General features: G+C 35.1%; 2 protein-coding genes across 2 annotated transcripts; both read left to right on the top strand.

The window, feature by feature from the left end:
- Positions 1–14,265: 14,265 nt before the first annotated feature.
- LOC308347499 (olfactory receptor 6C3-like) lies at positions 14,266–15,197 on the top strand (the record flags this gene model as incomplete). The annotated part of the gene is given in 2 exon segments (XM_080810970.1): positions 14,266–14,383; positions 14,386–15,197. Coding segments are annotated over 2 exon segments (930 nt in total).
- Positions 15,198–21,594: 6,397 nt separating this feature from the next.
- On the top strand, positions 21,595–22,533 carry LOC308347484 (olfactory receptor 6C6-like; the record flags this gene model as incomplete). Its single annotated transcript, XM_080810958.1, has 1 exon — positions 21,595–22,533. One exon carries the CDS (start codon positions 21,595–21,597, stop codon positions 22,531–22,533), a length of 939 nt encoding a protein of 312 aa, XP_080667084.1.
- Between the last annotated feature and the right edge of the window lie 1,619 nt (positions 22,534–24,152).

The raw sequence follows: 24,152 nt of genomic DNA on the forward strand, positions 1-24,152 counted from the left end.
CACTCATGTTTTTAGAAAATAAAAACTTCATAACAGAACAAATTTTTCCATCTCGTATAAAATTAGAATTTCATCTGTTAAAATACTCTTCCATTCTACTCAATGTAGTAAGTGCCTAAAGTATTTTGGATGATATGTATGTGTGGTGTTTGTGTGTGTGTGTGTGTGTGTGTGTGTGTGCATGCATGTGTAGGTTAAATAAGAATTGTGGATTTTAAAGTATTTCCTAAATAATAGAAGGCACTTTTTATTAATAAAAAATAAACTACAATCCTAAGTAGTCGTTCAACATTCCTAATGATCCTTGTGCAATGTATTCAATTGAGAAATATAGCACAGGATTTGTTAAGAAAAAAAATAAAGTAAGTGACAAAAAATTGAAGGGGACTCAAAATATAAGAGAAAATGTATGAATGGTTTCTCAATTTCATCCTGACTGAAGTATAGTTTGCATGTGAAAGAAGGCAAATAGTTGACAAACAGGGTTTTTATAGCCTCTCTCAATAGAGGCTTCCCTCTAGTAAGTCAGATGGTAACTGGTAAGTCAGATATCAGATAAATCTGGCGCATGTAATGTACTATAGGGATGGAGATGAATCTGTCAAGCACATAGTGTAGTTAGTTATCAATAAATAGTAGTGATTATTAATAATATGGGATTATATAGCTGACTGCTATGGTTGTGAATAAGTACAAATTATATTTGTAAAGTGGTGAGAACATTTAAGATCTACCCATTTGTATTTTTAAAGGCACAATACAGTAATGTTTTCTTTCATTTTTATTTGAATTCAGTTAATTAAAATAAAATGTTTCATCAGTTTCAGAGGTAAGGTCAGTGATTTATCAGTCTTATATAATATCCAGTATTCATTACATCATGTGTCTTCCTTAATGTCCTTTGCCTGGTTACCCCATCCCCTCACCTGATTCCCCTCCAGTAACCCTTAGTTTGTTTTCTATGATTAAGAGTTTCTTATGGTTTATGTGTCTCTCTCTGATTTCACTTTGTTTTATATTCTCCTCTCTTTCCCTGTGATTCTCCATTTTCTTTCTTAAATTCCACATATGAGTGAGATCATATGCTAACTGTCTTTCTCTGATTGACTTACTTTGCTTAGAATAATACCCTCTTGTTCCATCCATATCATTGCAAATGGCAAGATTTTATGTTTTTTGATGGTTAAGTAGTATTCCATAGTATAAATGCACCACGTGTTCTTTATCTACTTATCTCTTGATGGACATTTGGGATCCTTCCATAGTTTGGCTGTTGTGGATATTGCTGTTTTAAGCATTAGGGTACAGGTGCCCCTTCGGATCACTACATTTGTATCTTTGGAGGTAAATGTTAATAGTGCAATTGCTGGGTTATAGGGTACCTCTATTTTTAACTTTTTGAAGAACCTCCATACTATTTTCCAGAGTGGCTACACCAGCTCACATTCCCACCAACAGTGTAAGAGGGTTCCCCTTTCTCTATCCTCCCTAACATCTGTCATTTCCTGAATGGTTAATTTTAGCCATTCTGACTGCTATAGATGGTATCTCATTGTGGTTTTGATTTGTATTTTCCTGCTGCCGAGTGATGTGAAGCATTTTCTCATGTGTCTGTTGGCCATTTTACAGTCTTCTTTAGGGAAATGTTGATTAGTGTCCTTTGTCCATTTCTTTTTTTTTTTTTTAAGATTTTATTTATTTATTTGACAGACAGAGATCACAAGTAGGCAGAGAGAGAGAGAGAAAGAGAGAGAGGAGGAAGCAGGATCCCTGCTGAGCAGAGATCCTGATGCGGGGCTCGATCCCAGGACCCTGAGATCATGACCTGAGCTGAAGGCAGAGGTTTAACCCACTGAGCCACCCAGGCGCCCCTCCTTTGTCCATTTCTTGATTGGATTATTTGTTCTTTAGGTGTGAGTATGATTATTTCTTTATAGATTTTGGATACAAGCCCTTTATCTGATAAGACATTTGCAAAATATTTTCTCCCACTCTGTAGGTTCCCTTTCAGTTTTGTTGACTGTTTCCTTTGTTGTGCAAAAGCTTTTTCTCTGGATAAAGTCATTTTTGCCATTGTCTCTCTTAGCCTTTGGAGATTTGTCTAGCAGGAAGTTATGGTGGCTGAGGTCGCAGCGGTTGCTGACTGTGTTCTCCTTAAGGATTTTGATGGATTCTGTCTTACATCCAAATCTTTCATCCATTTTGAGTCTCTTTGTGTATGGTGTGAGAAAATGGTCCAGTTTCATTCTTCCACGTGTGGCTGTCCAATTTTCCCAATACCATTTGTTGAAAAGACTTTTTCAACAAAATCTTTTGCCACTGGATTTTCTTTCCTGCTTTGTCGAAGGTTAGTTGACCATAGAGTTGAGGGTCCATTTCTGAGTTCTCTATTCTATTCCAATAGCCAATAGCATTCAAAAGACAACATGTGTCTGTTTTTGTGCCACTACCATAGCATCTGAATGATTACAGATTTGTAATATAGGTTTTCTTTTACAACATTCTTTTGGCTATTCAGGGTCTTTTCTGGTTCCATACATATATTAGGATTATTTTTTTTTCCAGCTCTGTGAAAAAAGTTGATGGTATTTTGATAGAGATTGCATTGAATGTGTAGATTGCTCTAGGTAGCATAGACATTTTAACAATATTTATTCTTCCAGTTCATGAGCATGGGGTGTTTTTCCATTTCTTTGTGTCTTCCTCAATTTCTTTTATGAGTATTCCATAGTTTTCTGAGTAAAGATCCTTTGCCTGTTGGTTAGGTTTACTCCTATGTATCTTATGGTTCTTGGTGCAATTGTAAATGAGATCCACTGCTTAATTTCTCTTTCTTCTGTCTCATTGTTAGTGTACAAAATTCAACTGTTTTCCATGCATTTAGTTTATATCCTGCCACTCTGATTTCCTGCATGAGTTCTGGTAATTTGGGGGTGGAGTCTTCTGGGTTCTCCACATTGAATATCAAGCTATCTATGAAAAGTGAGAGTCTGACTTTTTTGCCAATTAGGATGTCCTTTGTTTCTTTTGTTGTCTAATTGCTGAGACTAGGACTTCTAGTACTATGTTGAACAATAGTGGTGAGAGAGGTCATCCCTGCCATGTTCCTGACCCTAGGGGAAAAGCTGTCAGTTTTCCCCCATTGAGAATGATATTAGTCTGGGCTTTCTGTATATGGCTTCTATGATATTGAGGTATGTTTCTCCCTATACTGTGAAGAGTTTTAATCAAGAAAGTATTCTGTATTTTATCAAATACTTTTTCTGCATCTATTAGAGGCTCATACAGTTCTTGTCCTTTCTTTTATTAATGCAGTATATCATGTTGATTGATTTGTGGATGTTGAACCACACTTGCAGCTCAGGAATAAATCTCACTTTGTTGAGGTGAATTACCCTTTTAATGCACTTTTGGATGCTATTGGCTAGTAACTTGGTGAGAATTATTGCATCCGTGTTTATCAGGGATATTGGTCTGTAATTCTCCTTTTTGGTAGGGTCTTTCTCTGATTTTGGGATCAAGGTAATCCTGGCCTCATAGGAAGAGTTTGGAAGTTTTCCTTCCATTTCTATTTTTTGAACAAGCTTCAGAAGAACAGGCTTTCTTTCAGAAGAATAGTATTTCTTCAAGTGTTTGGTAGAACTCCCCTGGAAAACCATTCAGTCCTGGACCCTTGTTAGTTGTGAGATTTTTGATTACTGCTTCAATTACCTTGCTGGTTTATGGGTCTGTTCAGTTTCTTCCTGTTCCAGTTTTAGTAGGATATACATTTCTAGGAATGCATCTATTTCTTCCACATTGCCTAATTTATTGGCATATAGTTGCTCCTAAAGTGTTCTTATAATTGTATTTCTTCAGTGTTGGTTGAGATTTCTCTCTTTCATTCATGATTTTATTTATTTGGGTCCTTTCTCCTTCTTTTTGATAAGTCTGGTCAGGGGCTTATCAATATTATTAATTTTTTCAAAGAACCAGGTGCAAGTCTTGCTGATCTATTGTACTGCTTTTTTGGTTTCTACTTCATTGATTTCTGCTGTAATCTTTATTAATTTTATTCTCCTCCTGGGTTTAGGCTTTATTTTCTGTTCTTTTCCCAGCAACTTTAGGTGTAAGGTTCAATTGTATATTTGAGACCGTTCTTGTTTCTTGAGAAAGGCTTGTATTGCTATATACTAGATTCTTGATGTATCTGTTTGTTACCTGTTTGTTAGAAGAAATTGCATCCCAAAATTGTAAAAAAAGAAATATATATATATATACATATATATGTGTATATATATGTATGTGTGTATATATATACACATACATATATATATATACACAAAAATAAAATTAAATATAATAAAAGGATAGAATGTAAGGGTGAAAATGAACGTTAAAAAGATTTTTAGAAAAGAGTTGTAAGTGGTGCCTAGGTGGCTCAGTGGGTTAAGCCTCTGCCTTCAGCTCAGGTCATGATCTCAGGGTCCTGGGATTGAGCCCCGCATCTGCCTCTCTGCTTGGCAGGGAGCCTGCTCCCTCTCTCTCTCTCTCTGCCTGCCTCTCTGCCTACTTGTATCTCTGTCTGTCAAATAAATAAATAAAGTCCTTTAAAAAAAAAAAGAGTTGACAAAATAAGAAATTGGTTGAATAGGGAATTAGAAAAAAATTAAAATTGAAAGATAAAAGAATTGTGGGGAATAAACCATGAATTCTATATATTCTATATACTGTTTTCACCTAGCACTGGAGTTTTGCAATTTCCTATGATCTGTAAACCTGGTCTGAGTCAGATGTTCTTGCTGATCTTCCTGAGATCACTGATTCTCCAGTGTATTTGCCCCAGACTGGCACTGCCCTTGCCAAGGGATCAGGCTAAGTAATCTGCTCTGATTGCTCCCTGTGGCTTTTGTTCCCTGAAGGCTTTCCCTGCCTCTTTAGAGGATATGAATGAAAATGGCAGCCTCCCAGTCTCCAGCCCCACAGACTAAAGAAAAGGGCCCCACTCCTCAGTGTGCCCTCAGATAAAAGTAGTCAATCACTCCCATCTCCCTGGCCTCCATCCACTCTTAGTGCCCACCCAGCCTGTGAGAGTGCATTTCTATCCCAGGCATGTAACTCCATTTAGAGTCTCCAAACCCTGCAGACTCCTGTGGTTCACACTCATGTCACTCCTTCCACAGGTGGAAAGGGGGTCTCACAACAGTTCTGCCTCTTGCTGGGCCCCTGCTTGAAGGACGGTGGGTCAGCCATGCTGCTCTTCATGGTATATGGCAACCTGACCTGAGAGTCCATTCCTGGGCTCACTGATTGCAGCCAGCTTCCCTGCTCTGATGTTTGGGAACTCTGCCACATCCTGATCTTCTTGTGACTCTGGGGATCCTGAGACCACACTGTGCCACCAAGTATCCTACCCTGTTTCTACCACCTAAGCACCTTTCAGACCGGGATGGCCCTCAATGGAGCAGACTTCTAAAAGTTCTGATTTTAGGCTCTCTGCTATATTGTTTTCCAGTAGCTGGCTGATGAAGCCTCCTTCCCTCCTCAGCTTATCAACCCACAGATCACCTCAGATTCACTTCTCCACATCTCTTACCTTGCAGAAATTGGTCACTTTTCTATTCGTAAAGTTGCAGCTCTTCTTTTCTTAGATCTCCAATTGAATTCACATATGTTCAGAATGCTTTGAAAGCTATCTAGCTGAATTCCTGGGGCCAGACAAAAACTAATATCTCCTACTCATCCACCATCTTGGACTATCTACAATACAGTACTGTTAACTTTAAGCAAAATGTAGTACAGAAAACAATGTTCTTCAACAATATTCATCTTCAAAATCTTTGCTACTCATTTACCATACAGAACTGAACTCCTGCCACTTAACAGCAATTCCCCATTGCCCACCCTGATCCATCCCAAAGTAACCAATTTTCTACTCTCCATTTCCATGAGTTAGACTAATTATAACACCTCATATAAGTGGAATTATGCAACTTTTGTACTCCTGTGACTGACTTATTTCACTTAACGTAAACTCCCCCAGACTCATCAATATTGTCACATATCTTTAAAAAAAGGGAAAAAAAGGGGGGGGCACGGATGAACAACCATACAATGATCAGATTTTGTCCTGCTCAGCCTTTCTGATGATCCCGATCTTCTGCTTGTGATTTTACTCTTTTTATTTATCACATTCATATTATGTGTCACTGGCAACCTGGCTGTCATTACTCTAAACTTCATAGACTTTCATCTACAGACATTTATGTGTTTCTTAGATGAAACTACTCTATCTTAGAAATCTCATTTACCACTCTATGTATTTGTAGATTTCTGGGGACAATCATCGCCTAGGACAAAATCCTTTCTCATAAGAGTTATATAGTCCAACAATTTTTCTTTATCTTCATGGAGGTGAATGAATTTCCCATTCTAACTGCTCTGTCCTCTGACCACTCTGTTGCCATTTGTAAACTCCTTCATTACATCACCATCATAAACAGGAAACTATACAACCTGTTTGTGCTCTGTGCATGGCTGTGTAAGTTCCTGACCATTTCCTCACACATTATGTTCCTGTTCCAGCTGGATAAATGTGCGTCCAGTGTCATAACTTTGTCTGTGCCTATCTTTTCCTTATACAACTATCTTCTCAGATGCATGGCTCCTAGAAGTAATTGGCTTTTCCTTTGTTTTGGTTACTTTGCTATTTACTTTGGCATTTGTGATATTGTCCAATATACATCATATCTGCTAGTGAAAGAAAAAAATGTTTAGTTCACTAATATTTCTCACATGATTTTCATTGTCATTTCCATATATGCTAATTACTTAGCAGGGGGGAAAAGGACTTCATTGACCAAAGAAGTAGCTATTCTCAATACCTCTGTTGGCCCCATGCTGAACTCCTTCATTTGCTCTCTATGGAACCAGAAAGACACAAACCTTCAAAGGTTTGGTCCTTGAAGTACTGTCTTATACAAAGAAATCAAAAAGTTCTGATTAATATAAACTAACGTTATCATGAAGATTTAACAAGAGAAAAAAATTTAAACTTCTAATCTGCTATCTTCCCACATCCATGTCACAGCTATAGGAAATTCTGAGCTCATTTGCTAAACACTCTATATATCACGAAAGTGGCTGAGTTGTGTCCTCCTTTAAAGTATCTGTAGGTTCCATGTAAATGATTTATAATTGTGAATATAAACTGGTAGATATGGGACATAAATCATTTGCTTAGTATTATAAATAATAAAAATATTTTATCAAAAACATTAATTCCAAAAGATTTATGCACTCTCACATTTTTTGTGGCATTATTCACAATAGTCAAGATATGGAAGCAGCCTAAGTGTATGTTGAGAGATGAATAGAGAAAGAAGTGGTTTTGTGTGTGTGTGTGTGTGTGTGTGCGCACACATGTGTGTGTAGTGGAATATTACTCAGCTATAAAGAAGGGTGAGTTCTTGCCATTTACATTGATAGACACAGAGGATACCATGCCAATTGAAATATGCCAGATAGAGAAAGACAAATGCCAGATGTTTTCACTTATATGTAGACTCTAAAAAGCAAAATAAACAAGTAAAGCATGAAACAAAGCAGAAATAGACCCATCAGTGCAGAGAACAATATGGAGAACATGTATTAGGACAAAATCACAAATGCCATATGGAAGGTGTTGGGGGTGATGAACACAATATGTGAAGAGGAGTGGGAGGTACAGATTTCTAGTTATGAAATAAATAAGTCACAGCAATAAAAGGTACAGTAGAGGGAATATAGTCAATGCTATTGTAATCCTGTTGTATGGTGACAGATGGCAAGTTTACAAAGATATTGGGTCTCTTTAACCTCAACATCTGGACACTGCGATCTGATCTTTATGAGACTGTCTTTATTACTAAGTGAAGTGTGGCTTCATTTTGTTTTCCCGTTTATAAAATATGTAAGTTATTTCTAATATCTGTGATTGTTAGCATGCAATGGGTTTTTATTTTTGTCTGTAGGAGGGAAATTTTGAAATAGTTATCAAAATTTAGACTCACATAAATATTCTACAAGTATCTGTATATATGCAAAGGAATGTATACAATTGGATTTAACACTATAGCTAGTGATGTGATATTGGTTTCCTAAAACTTAACCAACAAAGCAACTGTTAAATTACATACAAGTCTCCTCTGGTATTCTATGCAATCTACTCCTATAATTGAAAATGAAAAGCTAAAGTTTCAAATATTCTTCTGATTTTTCAAGATATTAATATGCATCTTTGATAGGAGAAGATGGTGTGGCGGGAAGACCCTGAACACACCTTCTTCACAGACTGCACCAAATTATACCTATTAGTAGTACAATTCCTTCTGAAGAACTAGGGCTGACTGAACAGCTTCTGAACAACCAAAGACAAAGACAAAGTCAAGAGCACAGAATAAACAGGAGACCCAGTGACAAAGTGAGGCCCCACCCCCTTGCTAGGAACATAAATGGGAAGATTAGTGCTGAGGGACTGGGAATAGATTCCTCTGTCCTTGGGCACAGAAGAAAAAGCTGCAGTTTAAAAGCACCAAAGAGCTGCAGGGATGCTGTCTCCCCATATACCCTAAAAGCCTAGACTGGACTGGGATTTGCATCCAGTGGCCTGAGACCTCAGTGAGCAATCCCTATCAAAATACCAATAGCATTTGTCACAAGAACAGATAATCGTAAAATGTGTATGGACCACAGAAGACCCCAAATAGCCAAAGCAATCTTGAGAAAGAATAATAAAGTTCAAGGTATCCCAATCCTAGATTTCAAGTTATACTACAAAGGTATAGTAATCAAAATAGTACGGTACTGGCACAAAAACAGACACATACATCAATAGAACAGACTACAGACCCAAGAAATAAACCTATGATCATATTGTCACTTAATCTATGAAAAGGAGTTAAGAAAGTGCAATGGGGAAAGAACAGTATTTTCAATAAAAAATGCTAGTAAAACTGGAGAGTTACACATGAAAGAATGAAACCTGCTACTTTCTAACCCAGTGTACTCAAATTAAAAAAAAAAAATAAACTCAATGAATTAAAAAACTAAATGTGAGATCTGGAACCATAAATAATCCTAGAAAAAAAAAAATCACAGGCAGTAATTTCTCTGACAGGGACTATAGCAACAATTTTCTAGATATGTTCCCTTAGGCAATGGTGACAAAAATGAAAATAAACTACTGGGACTACAACAAAACAAAAAGTTGTTGTACAACAAATGAAACCATGAACAAAATAATAAGTCTACCTACTGAATAGGAGAAGATATTTGCAAACAATATATCTGATAAGGGTTAAATTCCAAAATATATAAAGAACTTATGCTACTAAACACCAAAAAATAATCAATCTGATTTTAAAATGAGCAGATGACCTGAATAGACAAGACATATAGATGGCCAATAGACACTTGACAATATGCTCAACATCATGAATCAATAAGGACATACAAATCAAAACCACACTGAGATGTTACCTTCCACCAGTTTAGCATGGCTAAAATCAAAATGACAAAAAATAACACATGTTGGGAAGATGTGGGGAAAAAGGACCCTACATATGCTGTTTGTAAGAATGTAAATTATTATACCCACTGTAGAAAACATTATGGAGGTTCCTCAGAAAATTAAGAATAGAAATACCTTAGGACCCAATGATTTTATTATTGGGTATTTTCGACCCCCCTTAAAACCCACCAATTTGAATAATATACACACCCATATGCTTACTGACATTATTTTACATTATTTACAACAACCAAGATATGAAGGCAACCTAAGTGTCTGACAATAGATGAATGGATAGGGAAGAGGTGATATATCTATATCTATACACACATATATGTACATATATATGTATATGTGTACATATATATCTCTTAGTGTGTGTATGTATATACAACATATGTAATGGAAAAATACACAGCTATAAAAAAGGGTGAGATCTTGCCATTTGAGGCAGCATGGCTAGACATAGAGGGTATTATCATAAGTGCAATAGCTCAAATTGAGAAAGACAAATACCATATGATTCTCTTCATAAGTGACTTATTTTTAAAAATTTATAAAGAAACAATAATCGGAATCAGATGTTTAAATATGGAGAATAAACTGATGGTTGTGAGAGGAGAGGTGGGCAGTGGTAAAAGGGGTGAAAGGGAGAGGGAGATACTGACTTTCAGTTATGGAATGAATAAGTCATGGGAGTAAAACACAACAGAAGGAATACAATCAATGATATTATAAAACCAGTGTAAGGGGACAGATTGTAGCTAGACTTGTGGAGGACACAGCATAATGTATAAACTTGTCAAATCACTAAGTGTATACCTGAAACTAACATAATATTGTGTGTCAACTATATTCACATTTTTTTAAAAGTAATAACTTTAAAAAGAAAGCATAGGTAAATCTGTTGAGCACAGAGAAGGCATTTTTCAAGGGAATAATGAGATCCAAAATTAGTGACGTGGAGTGTGGATATAATAAGCAGGTTGGGGCAGAGATTTGAAAGGATAAGGGATTTCTGGAGAGGCTTTTAGATCTGGCAGAGGATTTAATCCTGAATGGTTTTTGGAAGAAGATGGGCAATAGCCTAACACTGATGTCTGAAAATGTTTTGGGATTTTTTGTTTTTTGTTTTTTGTTTTTTAACAAATCTGGTAACTGTTTGGACATTTTTACTTCAGAACTCTATTTTCATTTTAAGATTAGTAATAAAAGTACACAACAAAAATAAATTGTTTATTTATTCATTCTTCTTTATACAGGTGGAGATGTATAAATTAATAAAGTCTGGCTGCTACCTTCACTGAAGGGTCCACTACTGTGCAGCTCAGCACTATATTTAACTAGTCCCAAAGGAACGGAGAATAAATTATCTCCTGAGTGTCAACTGAGTTCCATGGGAATATGAGGAAAAATAAGGACAGACAAAGGGAAACCAGATTGATTGGATCAGCTGGTAGGTACACTTTTGCTTTTATGTCACTATATTGTTAGCTGTCTGGATAGATGCATGTCATGGCATCACTATACTTCTTAGGTTATCTCTCCTTTTCCTGTCTCCACTCTGGTCTCTCAGGAATTTATACCATGACCAGAGAGGTAAAATTGTTTTGTCTTTGGATAGTATTCAGTCAATCTTCATCTTGTCCAGAGAGCTGTGAAATACTTTACCTTCAAGTCAGAAGGCTTTATTCCCTGGAAATCTCTTAAAGAACTCGCAGGCTTACAATAGTAGTTTTTGAAGTTCAGGTCAGAACAATGTTTATGGTAATATGAAAAGATAAAAGTGATAAAAAGAAATTTCTTTGCTTAGAGCAGAAACTATAGAAAGCTTGCATACAATCAAGTCTGCATTTTCTCAATGTGAGAGGCTTTTACATGACAGAGGCAAGGGTGAACTCATGACAAAAACCTGAAATAGATTATGAATGCACGGCCTCTCACATTTTAAGTAAATTATGCAACTGCCCCTCAGAACAATGTATTACTTAAAATAAAACCCCTGGGAAATTTTACTAGTTACCAAGCACATTTAGATAGAGCCTTTAGAAAAACAAATACTGCAACAGGTCTCTGGGGGAGAGGATGATATACAGCCTTGAAGCTGAAGGCAGCCTGCTTCATTTTTCCATTATCTCCCCTTTTTCCCCGGAGAGCACCTGTGGCTACTTAGATGAGTCCTTTGAATGTGCTTGTTCAACTATAAACTTTATACTACTTGTACAGACATGTTTTGCCCTCCTTCTTGTTTATCTACAAGGCATATGACTGACATTTGACCTTCATCGGCTCTTCTGTGGGCTATTGTTTCTGTCTAATAAAAGCGAGACTGAGGAGTTGCTCAGGGCAGCAGTCTTTTCCACTGTTGTCCCCTGCTCCCAATCTCTTGCAGCTGACTTGTTTGTGCCTCATTTTTCTCCCGTTTGCCGACTGGAAGCAGCAAAATTAAGAAAATCTGGGGTTATGTTTAAGACTTGTGTCATTAGACATATCAAAAAAATAAGTACGTTCTACACTTGTCAATGAATGTGCTCATTTCTCTTCCATTCCAGAGGTTATTTTGTTGAAATAAATTGCAGGGATCCCCAAGTTATCAAACTAGTATATGTACAGTTACTAACTATAAAATTTAATATTTCCAGTCATTGTTCAAAACACAGGAACAATCTCTGCCTTTTGATCTGCCAATTTTGCTAGTTATCAAACTAGTATATGTACAGTTACTAACTGTAAAATTTAATATTTTCAGTCATTGTTCAAAACACAGTAACAATCTCTGCCTTTTGATCTGCCAATTCTGCTGGTATGTTATAACAAATACGTGTCTATTCCTAAAAGAAGAGAATGTTGATTGTCAAGAAAAATTAAAAGAAAAAAAGCCATAATACAAACGATACTTATCCCCTACAGACTCAGCCAGTTCATCCCATAGGGAAAAAATAATAATACTTGATAATACTATCAAGAACTTATGGCATAGATAAAATACTGGTTCCTAAGAATAAAGAGAGAATGTGATGGATAAAAGTCATACAGATAACATTTTAATAATTTGTGGTTTCTAAAAGTAAATTTTACAAAGAATTTTATTGATTCTACCTATTCAATCTTCTGGAGAAAAGACAAGGAAATATTTGTCATCACAAAATTTCTTTATGAACTCTTGTCCTCAGACAAATTTGGAGAGCAAAAAGACAAAGTGAGCATAGTTTAAGAAGAAAAACAAAAACAAAAACAGATAAGTATGTCAATTGTTAATTTAAATAAGGAACACGAAGATGACATAAACGTACCAGTTTGCTGTAAAAATTATGTTATTTGTATGGCTTCATCTATGTATTAAATAATATCTCTGGCTTCTGATTTCTTTCACATAAATAAAGAATTCTACTCTTTTATAACTAAGGCAATTCTAGTATTACATTTATAAGTCAGGAAACACATTTATTTCTTCTGGCCACATTTGAAAGAATATATATTAGAAATAACTATAATCATAGTTATATTATTAAGCTTATTAAGCTTATTATTATTAAGCTTATTAAGCTCAGAAATTGTGACTGGGTCTTCAGCTTCCACCAAAATCTTAGAAGACAACAAAGTTTGGAAATGACATCAGAGTTAAAATTCAAAATTAGACATTTCAGTCCTAGGAGCACACAACCTTGGAAACTAGAAAACAGTGTCTCAGTATCTAAATTATAGACATGATAACAATTCTTGCAGAAACATATTGCTCTTGCCTCTGGAGACATATCTAGAAAAATGTTATGGACAATTTCAGAGACATTACTATTTGTGTCCTCTTCTAGGATTATTATGCTTTCAGGTCTCACATTTTAGAACTTTAATCCATTTTGAGTTTAGTTTTGTGTATGGTGTAGGAGAGTGGTGTAGTTGCATTCTTCTGCATGTAGCTGACCAGTTTACAAAACCATCTGTTGAAGAGACTGCTTTTTTTTCCCATTGGAGTATCCAATGTGAAATATGGAACCAAGGAACCAAGGAACCAGGAACTCTTAACTGTAGAGAACAAACTGATGATTACCAGAGGGGAGGTTCATGGGGGAAAGGGAGAAATGGGGGATGGGGATTAAGGAGTGCACATGTCCTGATGAATACTGGGTGATGTACGCAATTGTTGACTCACTATATTGTACAACTGAAATGAATATAACACTGTGTGTTAACTATAGTGAAATTAAGCTAACAATAAATAAACAAAAATTAAGAAATATATTGCATATGTAGACAAGTTGGTGACAGGTACAGGTGTTATGTAAAGTCACTCATGAGGGGTCTTTTTTTTTTAAAGATTTTATTTATTTATTTGACAGACAGAGATCACAAGTAGGCAGAGAGGCAGTCACAGAGAGAGAGGAAGGGAAGCAGGTTCCCCGCTGAGCAGAGAGCCAGATGCGGGGCTCAATCCCAGGACCCCGGGATCATGACCCGAGCCAAAGGCAGAGGTTTTAACCCACTGAGCCACCCAGGTGCCCCTGAGGGGGCTTTTAACATAGACCTGTGAATATGGTTTTCCATTTCAAGAGAGGATGTGTAAAATATTTATGCTTTAACAGGCTGAGTGGATATTGCAAAACTGCACACAGGAAAAATGTTCCATTGCTTCATTTCATTGGAGCTAATAATAGGAACTCTTAAATTTTCAATTCCTTTACTGTTCACACACTCTTTCTTTTTGTCTTGTTTCTCAACAGATTTTGTTTAAAAGCAGTATGAGAAACCATGCAATGATTACAGAGTTCATTCTCTTGGGCATCTCAAATGACCCACAGCTTCAGGTTGTAATCTTTATCTTTTTATTTACGGCTTATGTATTAAGTGTCTCTGGAAACCTACCATCATCATCACCTTGATAGACTGTCATCTCAAGACTCCTATGTATTACTTCCTGCAGAATTTCTCCTTAGAAATCACATTCACCAGTGTCTCTATCCCCAGATTTTTGGGTACAATCATTACAAATATCAAGACCATTTCCTATAACAATTGTTTAGCTCAACTATTTTTCTTCATCTTCATGGATGTTTCTGAATTTTTTCTTCTCACTGCCATGTCCTTTGATCATTATGTTGCCATCTGCAAGCCTCTTCATTACACCACCATCGTGAGCAAAAAAATCTGCACCCTGCTTGTCTTTGGGTCCTGGCTAGGAAGATTTCTTACCATTTTCCCACCACTCATGCTCATCCTCCAGCTAGATTTCTGTGCTTCCAATGTAATTGATCATTTCTCTTGTGACTATTTCCCCATCTTACAACTCTCGTGCTCAGATACATGGCTTTTGGAGATGATTGGCTTTTACTTTGCTTTTGTCACTCTGCTCTTCACTTTGGCATTAGTGATTCTCTCCTACCTGTGCATCCTTAGCACCATCCTGAGAATCCCATCTGCTAGTCAGAGGAAAAAGGCTTTCTCCACATGCTCCTCTCACTTGATTGTCATTTCCATCTCTTCTGGGAGCTGTATATTCATGTATGTCAAGCCTTCAGCAAAAGAAAGAGCATCACTGACCAAGGGAGTAGCTATTCTCAACACCTCAATTACCCCCATGTTGAACCCTTTTATTTATACCCTGAGGAATCAGCAAGTAAAACAAGCTTTCAGAAACTTGCTTCATAAAGTACTGCTTTCTAGAAACAAATGAAATCATGTATTAACATGAATGGTTGTCATTGTGAAGATCCAATAAAGGACAAATAAAATTTCAACTTCTAGAGTATCTTCTAATATCCATCTCCCAAATACTTGCTATGATGTGCTCATTTCCTTAAGCTTTCTTTTAAACCTAAAGTAACTTTGTTGTGTCTTTCTTTCAAACCCTCTATAGGTTCCATTTCCTCATTGGTTTGTAAGACTAGATAGGACATCAGTGGCTATAAAGCAAGAATCATTTTCCTGAGTGTTCCAAATAATAAAAATACTTATTTTTACTGTAAAGACTTGAGTAAACACTCTTTTCATGGATTTATTCTAAAATCTTGTGTTCCATTACTAATAACACATTTCTTTTTCTTACATTTTCTTTCTTAAAGCTATAAAAAGTATGAAATAAATTATCCAACAATCATATTTTGTACACACAAACTGCAGTATCTGTCCCGTTCTTCATGCTCAGTTGAGTGTTTATTTTACTGCTTATAAATTATTTAAAAGTCATATGTCTTCTCCTTTCTAGCTATGCTCAGGGCATGTGTTATGTCTTTTTTATGTACTACCCTTGTTTAACTGTATTATTATTATTATTTAAGATTTTAGGGGCTCCTGGGTGACTCGGTTGGTTAAGTTGCTGCCTTCAGCTCAGGTCATGATCCCAGGGTCCTGGGATCAATCCTAGTATCAGACCCTTGCTCAGCAGGAAGCCTGCTTCTCTGCCTGCTGCTCCCCCTACTTGTGTTCTCTTTGTGTCAAATATATATATATAAAAGCTTTAAAAATCATAAAAAATAAAAAATAAAAATATATTTTTTTTAATTTGAGAGAGAGAGAGAGCATGAACAGGAGAAAAAGAGGGTCTGAGGGAAAAGGATAAGCAGGTACCCTGCTGAGTGGGGAGTCTGATATGGGTCTCAATTCTAGGACCCTGAGATCATCACCTGAACTGAAGTCAGACGCTTAACCAATAGAGCCACCAGGCTTCCCAAATCTGTATTATTTGTTTAAATATATAACAGATGGAGCTGTAGGCAGTCACCATTACACCTATGCCACATGAATGTTTGATAGGAATTTCATAAATAATAATATCTCTTCTCTAAAGAACAATTAACCAGGTATGTCCTAGATAATATCATGTTTAATCTTCACAGCTATATGGTAACATAGACTGATTATCTCTGTTATAGGTGTGCAAAGTGATACTTGGAAAGGTTGAGTAATTTGCCTTAGATCTTGTGGTAACTGGTTTGTAAAACAAAACAGAGACAAAAAGTTGTGTTTATTTCATGCATATTTAAAACTGTAGGAACCTGAAAGAATCTACAGCTTTTACTTAGGACCTGCACAATTTTTTTGGTGTTTTACACTCACATTATTTCATTTGGTCATGAATATATTACTATAGTCTAGTTGGGGAAGGTACTAATTCCTAATATTATACTTGGCAAATACATTAAAATTCTAATCAAACAAAACAAGAAGCTCTTCGAGGTCCATTGCTGGTGAGCAACAGAGTGGGAAGGAAAAAAATGTATGAAGTATTAGCAGTCTTACAGTACCAAACTTTCTTATTGGAAGGCAGATTAAAAATATTAAGTAAACAATGGAACCACATATGATAATTGTCTTTCTCTGACTGACTTATTTCACCTAGCATAATACCCTTTAGTTCCATCCATGTCATGCAAATGGTAGGTATTCATCCTTTCTGAAGGCTCTTAACTCTAGGAAACAAACTGTGGATTGCAGAAGGGAGGGGGATGGGAGGATGGGATAACTGGATGATGGGCATTAAAATGGGCACGTGATGGATGAGCACTGGGTGTTATACGCAAATAATGAATCATTGAACATTACCTCAAAACTAATGATGTACTACTATATGTTGGCTAATTGAATTTAAATTAAAAACAACCTGAGGGTTTTGAAGGGGTGGGGGTGGGAGGGTGGGGGAACCAGGTGGTGGGTATTAGGGAGGGCACAGATTGCATGGAGCACTGGGTGTGGTAAAAAAACAATGAATACTGTTATGCTGAAAATAAATAAAAAATTTAATTAAAAAAAACAAGAATGGATTTAGTACTATGTAGTAGATTATCAGTTTTTAAACATTGGCATGGGGGGGGTAGCACATTCAGTAGAGATATGCATTAGGAACTAGATGTTTGGTTGTTAATCTCTGAAAAATATTGTCAAGGGAAGCAAACTTTACTTAGTGTGGTTGTTTGCTTGTTGTTGTTGTTGTTGTTGTTTTTTTTTCCCCTGTCTCATTGGACACTGTCCCCAAGATTCCTTTTCAAATTCAATACTAATGTATATGATCTTTTATATTCCTTAGTGTTTTATGAGCAGTCCTGCTTTAGCAATTTTGATTAGCACTGAATTATTTCCAGTGAGCCAGCAGCAGAGAGAACATATAAAACAATATGTAGTTTATGCTACAGAAAATCTGTGTAGAAACCATACCAGACAGTTTTAAAACACCTTCTCATATTTTTTTCCTCTTAGATTCACCTTTGCTGCACCTCAAAGGTTTAAACCATTAGGTTTTCGTTTTCACTGTCTCCATGTATTTTTATTTTTTTTAATTTCTGTGTGCTATCTTTGTTGACCCATTTATTGTTTAGTAACACATTATGTAACCTCCATGTATTCATGTTCTTTCTGCTTTTTTTTCTTGTGGTTGATTTGTAGTTTCATAGTGTTGTGGTCTAGTTTCACAGCATTGTGGTATGACTTTGATTTTTTTTAATTTGTTGAGACTTCTTTTGTGACCTAACCTGTAATCTATACCAGAGAGTAGTCAGTGTGCGCTTGAAAAGAATGTGTATTCTGTTGTTTTAGGCTGGAATATTCTGAATACAACTGCTAAATTCATCTGGTCCATCCATTGTGTCATCAATGCTATTGTTTCCTTGTTGATTTTTTTCTTCATATATTTGCTCCTTTCTTACTCTCTATACTCAAAGAAATATATATTGTTCATTTATCATGCAAATGGATGTGAAAAGAAAGCTGGAATAACAATACTTATATCAGATAAAATAGACTTTAATACCAATACTGTAAAAGGAGGCAAATGATGCTAATTAATTACGCCAGGAACAAACCAACAAGAAAATAAAACAATTTTAAGTATTTATGTACCCAACATGGGAGCACCAAATACACAAAGCAGTTAATAAAAGACATAAAGGAACTAATCAATAATAATACAATAGTAGTAAGTGACTTTCACACCCTATTTACATGAATGGATAAATCATACCAACAGAAACAAGCTCAATTACAATTACACCAAAAATAATAAAATAAGGAAAAAAAGCCTCACCAAGGAGATCAAAGACCTGTACTCTAAAAACTGTAAAACACTGATGAAAGAAATCGAAGATGATACAACCATATGGCAAGGTATTCCATGCTCATGGGCTGGAAGAACAAATATTGTTAAAATGTTTATACTACCCAAAGCAATCTAAACATTTACTGCAATCCCTATCAAAATACTAACAGCATGTTTCACAAAACTAAAACAAGCAACTCTAAAATTTGTTCTAGATAGGGGTGCCACCAAAATCACAAACCCAAATAACCAAAGCAAGTTGAAAAAGAACAAAATTGGAGTTATCACAATTCTGGACTTCAAGTTATATTACAAAGCTATAGTAATCAAAACAGTATGGTATTGGCAGGAAAGTAGACACAGATCAATGGAACAGAATAAAAAGTTCAGAAATAAACCCAGGATACAATTACTCTTTGACAAAGAAGGCAAAAGTAAGCAGTGGGAAGACAGTCTTTTTCACCAACGGAGTTGGAAAAACTGGAAAACTACATGCTAAAGAAAGAAACTGGACCACTTTCTTATATCAAAAATATATTCAAAAATCAAAAATAAATTCAAAAGGAAACTGTGCATTATTGGTGGAAATGCAAATTGATGTAGCCACTGTTGAAGACAATATGAGGCATCCTAAAAACTTAAAAATAAAGCTACTCTATGATCCATTAATTCCACGACTGGGCATTTACCCAAAGAGTATGAAAATAGTAATTAAAAAGATTTGTGCACTCTGCCTTTGAAGCACTATTTACAATGGCCAAAATATAGAAGCAGCTCAAGTGTGCATGTACAGAAAGGGATCAAGATCACACTTACCTTGAAGAGCACTGTGTAATGTATAGAATTAATGAATTGCTCCATTGTACACCTGAAACTAATATAAAACTGTAGGTAGACTATACTGGATTCAAAATTTTTTAAAATGTACTTAGAGTTAATTTAAAGAAGAAAAAAAAGAAAACATTTCAATCAATATTCTTGAAGTTAAGGAAAGACTACAGAATTTTCCAAATTAAAGGAAACTAAAACATTATGGTAATTAAATTAAGATATAAGTCTAAGTTGTATTATCTTCTATTAAAAAAACTTTTAGTCACTGGTGAAACTTAAATAGCATTGGAGAAGTACGTTAATAATCTACAAATGTTAATGTCCTGACACTAATGGCTATATCATGCTTATCTAGTAGAATATTCTTTTTTGTTATAAACACGTACTATTATATCGAATAGCAGATGGATCAACAAATGATCTGGGAATAAATGATCTTCATGGTTATTGGTTGGTTTTCTTCTTTATATTTTATATCAAAATTTAAAAAATAGCAAAATATTAAGTACTGCCCTACACCTCCAATTTGGGGCATAGTTAATTCACTAGTTAATGAAACCCTACTATTGACTGGGGAAGCTAGAGAACAGTTTCCCTTTGCGCTAAACCCCCTTAATGTGTAGAAATGGTCATACTGTCCCAGGGTACTGGAATATCTGAAATTCTTGTTGTCATTAAGTATAGGGTTTAAATTACTTCTAGTTCTCTTTTGGGAGAATATGTTTTGTAGTTAAAGAAATTCAGTTTTGTGCTTAAGGCAATTCACAGTAGTTTTTATTTCCTTCTTTTTTTGTTTGTTTTGGTTGTTGTCTTATTTTTCACACAACTGATATTCCTGATATGAGTCTCCAGGGGGCATTTCTTTTTCTTTTCTTCTTCTTCTTCTTCTTCTTCTTCTTCTTCTTCTTCTTTTTTTAATTAATCCCCTGTGTATCCTATGAGCAAAGTAATAAAACTGTTCATTTTGTTAGTGCACAATTTGAAGCAAGAATTCTTTGTTACAAAATTTGGGTTCCTTTCATATGAGGGATTGCCCCAAATCACTTTTCATTTAGAGCATTATATTTTCACTTAGTATTTTTATAGAGACATTTACCTTCATCTTAATACATAAGAAAAAAGACAGAAAATCAATCTCATCCAGCCTGAAAGAGGATTCTAATTATTTGTAATATCTGGGTCCTGTCATTTTAATGACCATCAGTGAGAGTGAAAGTTATTAACAGATTAATATTATTTCTAGTATGCATATATATTTTTAGAATCTTTCTGCAGAAATGCTTTGGAATTAACTTTCCTCTTAAACCATTGAATTTTTTGTAACATTATTAGAGATAGAATATTCATCATTTACTTTTGACCCCTGTTTCTACCATATTCCCATAAGGGGAAAATTATATCAACGTATTCTAGATATGGTAAGTCACTTATAATTTGCAGTAAATATCTAGATCATAAATGAAAGCATTGCCACAAGTAAAAGTCAAGTAATATCCATTGAATTTTGAACTGTTATTTACTTTTCTATTTTTATGTAGATGTAACAGTCAAAACTTCATGATTAAATGCAACTGTTGAGAAGACTGATGTATTTGAAATGAACGAAAAATAATAAGTGAAATGAGATAAAGGAACAATGGGGAAGTACTGCATAAGGACAAAATAATGGTATATATCTGAATATTTCAATCATAGAGATAGTGTGTAACTGTCATTACTTCCATATTTCACAAATTTTTAAGTGTTTTAATGAGCCAAGAATTTTTGAAGAACAAATTACATACAGATATTGGTATTAATTTTCTGGATGTTATGAGAAATTTTTCAATGATTTTTTTAAGCTAGACATAGAAAATACACTTAAGGTCAAGCTTTTGTTCTATTTAGAAATGAAAGAGAATTTACCTCATTCAGAAATAATCAGCTAAAATTTAAATGATCTTTCAAGTTCAAATAGGGAAAAAGAAAAAGTTTAGTAGTGTTCTTATCATAACTGTCACTTAAATGCAGCAATCAGTTAGATTGACCTAGGCTAATACAGTTTTAAGTATCATCTATCCTGTTAAATTGGATCAATTTTTTTAAACTTCTTTACGTTTCTGACAATGTTTTTTTTTTTTTTTTCCCCCTGCCTGTAGCTTTTGTAAAAATGCTCTTTTTTCCAATTCTAAAGTTGTCTTCCTATCTCTATTCAATAGTACTCAGGTCTGAAATGAGGAATCAGTCAAGAGAGATCAAATTCATTCTCCTAGGATTGACTGATGACCCACAATTACAAATTGTGATTTTTATATTTTTCTTTCTAAACTATGTGTTCAGTGTGGTGGGGAACTTAACCATCATCCTTCTTACCTTGCTAGATCCCCGCCTCAAGACTCCCATGTATTTTTTCCTCCGAAATTTCTCCTTCTTGGAAGCTTCATTGACAACAGTCTGTATTCCCAGATACCTGATAAGCATCATGACTAAAAACAAAATAATTTCCTACAATAGTTGTGCATCTCAGTTATTCTTTTTCCTCTTGTTAGAAATTACAGAATTTTACCTACTGGCTGCCATGTCTTTTGACCGGTATGTAGCAATCTGCAAACCTCTACATTACCCCATCATTATGAACAACAAAGTGTGTTACCAACTTCTATTCAGTTCATGGACAGTTGGCTTTCTGCTTTCGTTTCCACCATTGGCCTCAGGACTGACACTGGATTTTTGTGCTTCCAAAGTAATTGATCATTTCATGTGTGACACTTCCCCTGTGCTGCAGCTTTCCTGCACTGACACTCATTTACTGGAATTACTTTCATTTGTCTTATCTCTTATAAATCTCCTAGTCACGTTGCTGTTACTGGTTCTTTCTTACACATATATTATCAAGACCATTCTAAAAATCCCCTCTGCTCAGAAAAGAACAAAGGCTTTTTCTACTTGTTCTTCTCATATGATTGTAGTCTCCCTTACCTATGGTAGCTGTATCTTTAATTACATAAAACCAACAGCAAAGGAAAGGGTGACTTTATCCAAAGGTGTAAGTGTTATTTATACCTCAGTTGCCCCTTTATTAAACCCTTTCATTTATACTCTCAGAAACCAGCAAGTGAAACAAGCTTTCAAGGACACACTCCAAAAGATTTTCTCTTTTTTCAAAAAATGAAGAGGAAATTTAATTTTAAAACCTTGAAGAAGAAAGTAAATAAACATTTTGACCCATCTTATAAGTTTACTTATTCTGTCCTTCAATTAGTTCACCTCATAATATTTTTTCACCTCACAACATTTTAACCAAACATTTCAGCACAGTGCATCTTTTTCTTCCTACTTCTCTTTATGGTTAAATGCATTCCTTTCTGTGCTATAGTAGAGTATTATCTTGAGTTATCAACACAAATGTGAAATTTCTTTTATTCTACAAAACATGGTATTGACTTCCTCAAAAAATGAATTTAAATAGATATTCATCATTAGAATTTTAAAGAATAATACAGACATCAATATAACAATATACATTACTGGAACTCTACGAGGTTCTTCAAATGTGACTCACCTGTTTCAACACGGAAAGAAAAAAAGGCAGGCTTCAAGTCATAAAGAGCTCATATGTTCTAAAATGTAGCAGGACGTTATCTGGTAGGTTTAGAGATCTAAAATTTGAAATGACTAAGAATCACACACATGGTTTGTTTATCACACACACAAGTCAATATTCTCACTCTTAAAATGTCTTCTCAATTTACCTGGAGTACAATATAGAAACATGGATAGTAGGTGATTCTAATGCAGGTGACACCTTTGAGAGTTTTCTTTTTTAATACAAAAACCTATGCAAGTAGATTTTTACCTTACAAAGACACTATGTTAAATGTGTTGAGGATGGGTTTTTGGATATTGGAATCTGGGAGGCAAGTTAGAAGGCTTATATTTTAAATTAAATGGGTTATTTGAGAGTTGAAATGTAATAATGTCAATGAATCTGAAGCTCCAGGAAATGGTTACAGAGATATTTAGAAAAAAAAAAAAAAAAAAAAAAAGGCGGAATGGTTGGACATTTGGTCATATGGGATCATTGAAAAAATATTTAAAAATATTTTAAATACTCCTGCACGTACTCACTTATACTTAAAATGCTTTTAAAGAAGTGAGTATTACCGGTATCCTGTCAGATAAAAAAATAAAAATAAAAATGGACGTGCAAAGAAATCCATGAAATATAATGCGTTCCATATTGGATATAATGGGCCATCAGAGAAATAAGGGTGAAAAAAAGTACTTAATGCTGTAATCCTATCCATGTGGCTCTGAGAAGAAAACAATTTAAGCTCAGGTTTGTGTTCTGATTTGTTTTACTATTTTAAGCCAACACTGTTTTTTGTTTTTAAAGATTTTATTTATTTATTTGAGAGAGAGAGAGTGAGAGGGCAGCAGAAGGAAAAGGATGAGAAGACTCCTGTGGGGTTAGATCCCTGAGCCAAAGGCAGACACTTAACTGCTGAGCCACCAGACACCCCTTAAGCCAACATTGTTAACCATCTTCCTTTCTAAGGCAATTACAAGGGAATAAGTTCATGTTATTATATTCAAGGCCCCCAAAGCTTTCCAATAAGCACTTTAAAAATTATTTGACCCTTATTAGATTTGGTTTTTATTTTTCTCATTCTTTGGGTTGTCATTTCAGTTTCTTGATAGTGTCCTTTGTTCATAAAATGTTTAATTTTGATGAAGTAAATTTTCTAATTTATTTTTTATTTCCTTGCTTGTGCTTCTGGTGTCATACTT

Source organism: Martes martes (assembly GCF_963455335.1).
Source record: "Martes martes genome assembly, chromosome: 8".
Taxonomy (NCBI): domain Eukaryota; kingdom Metazoa; phylum Chordata; class Mammalia; order Carnivora; family Mustelidae; genus Martes; species Martes martes.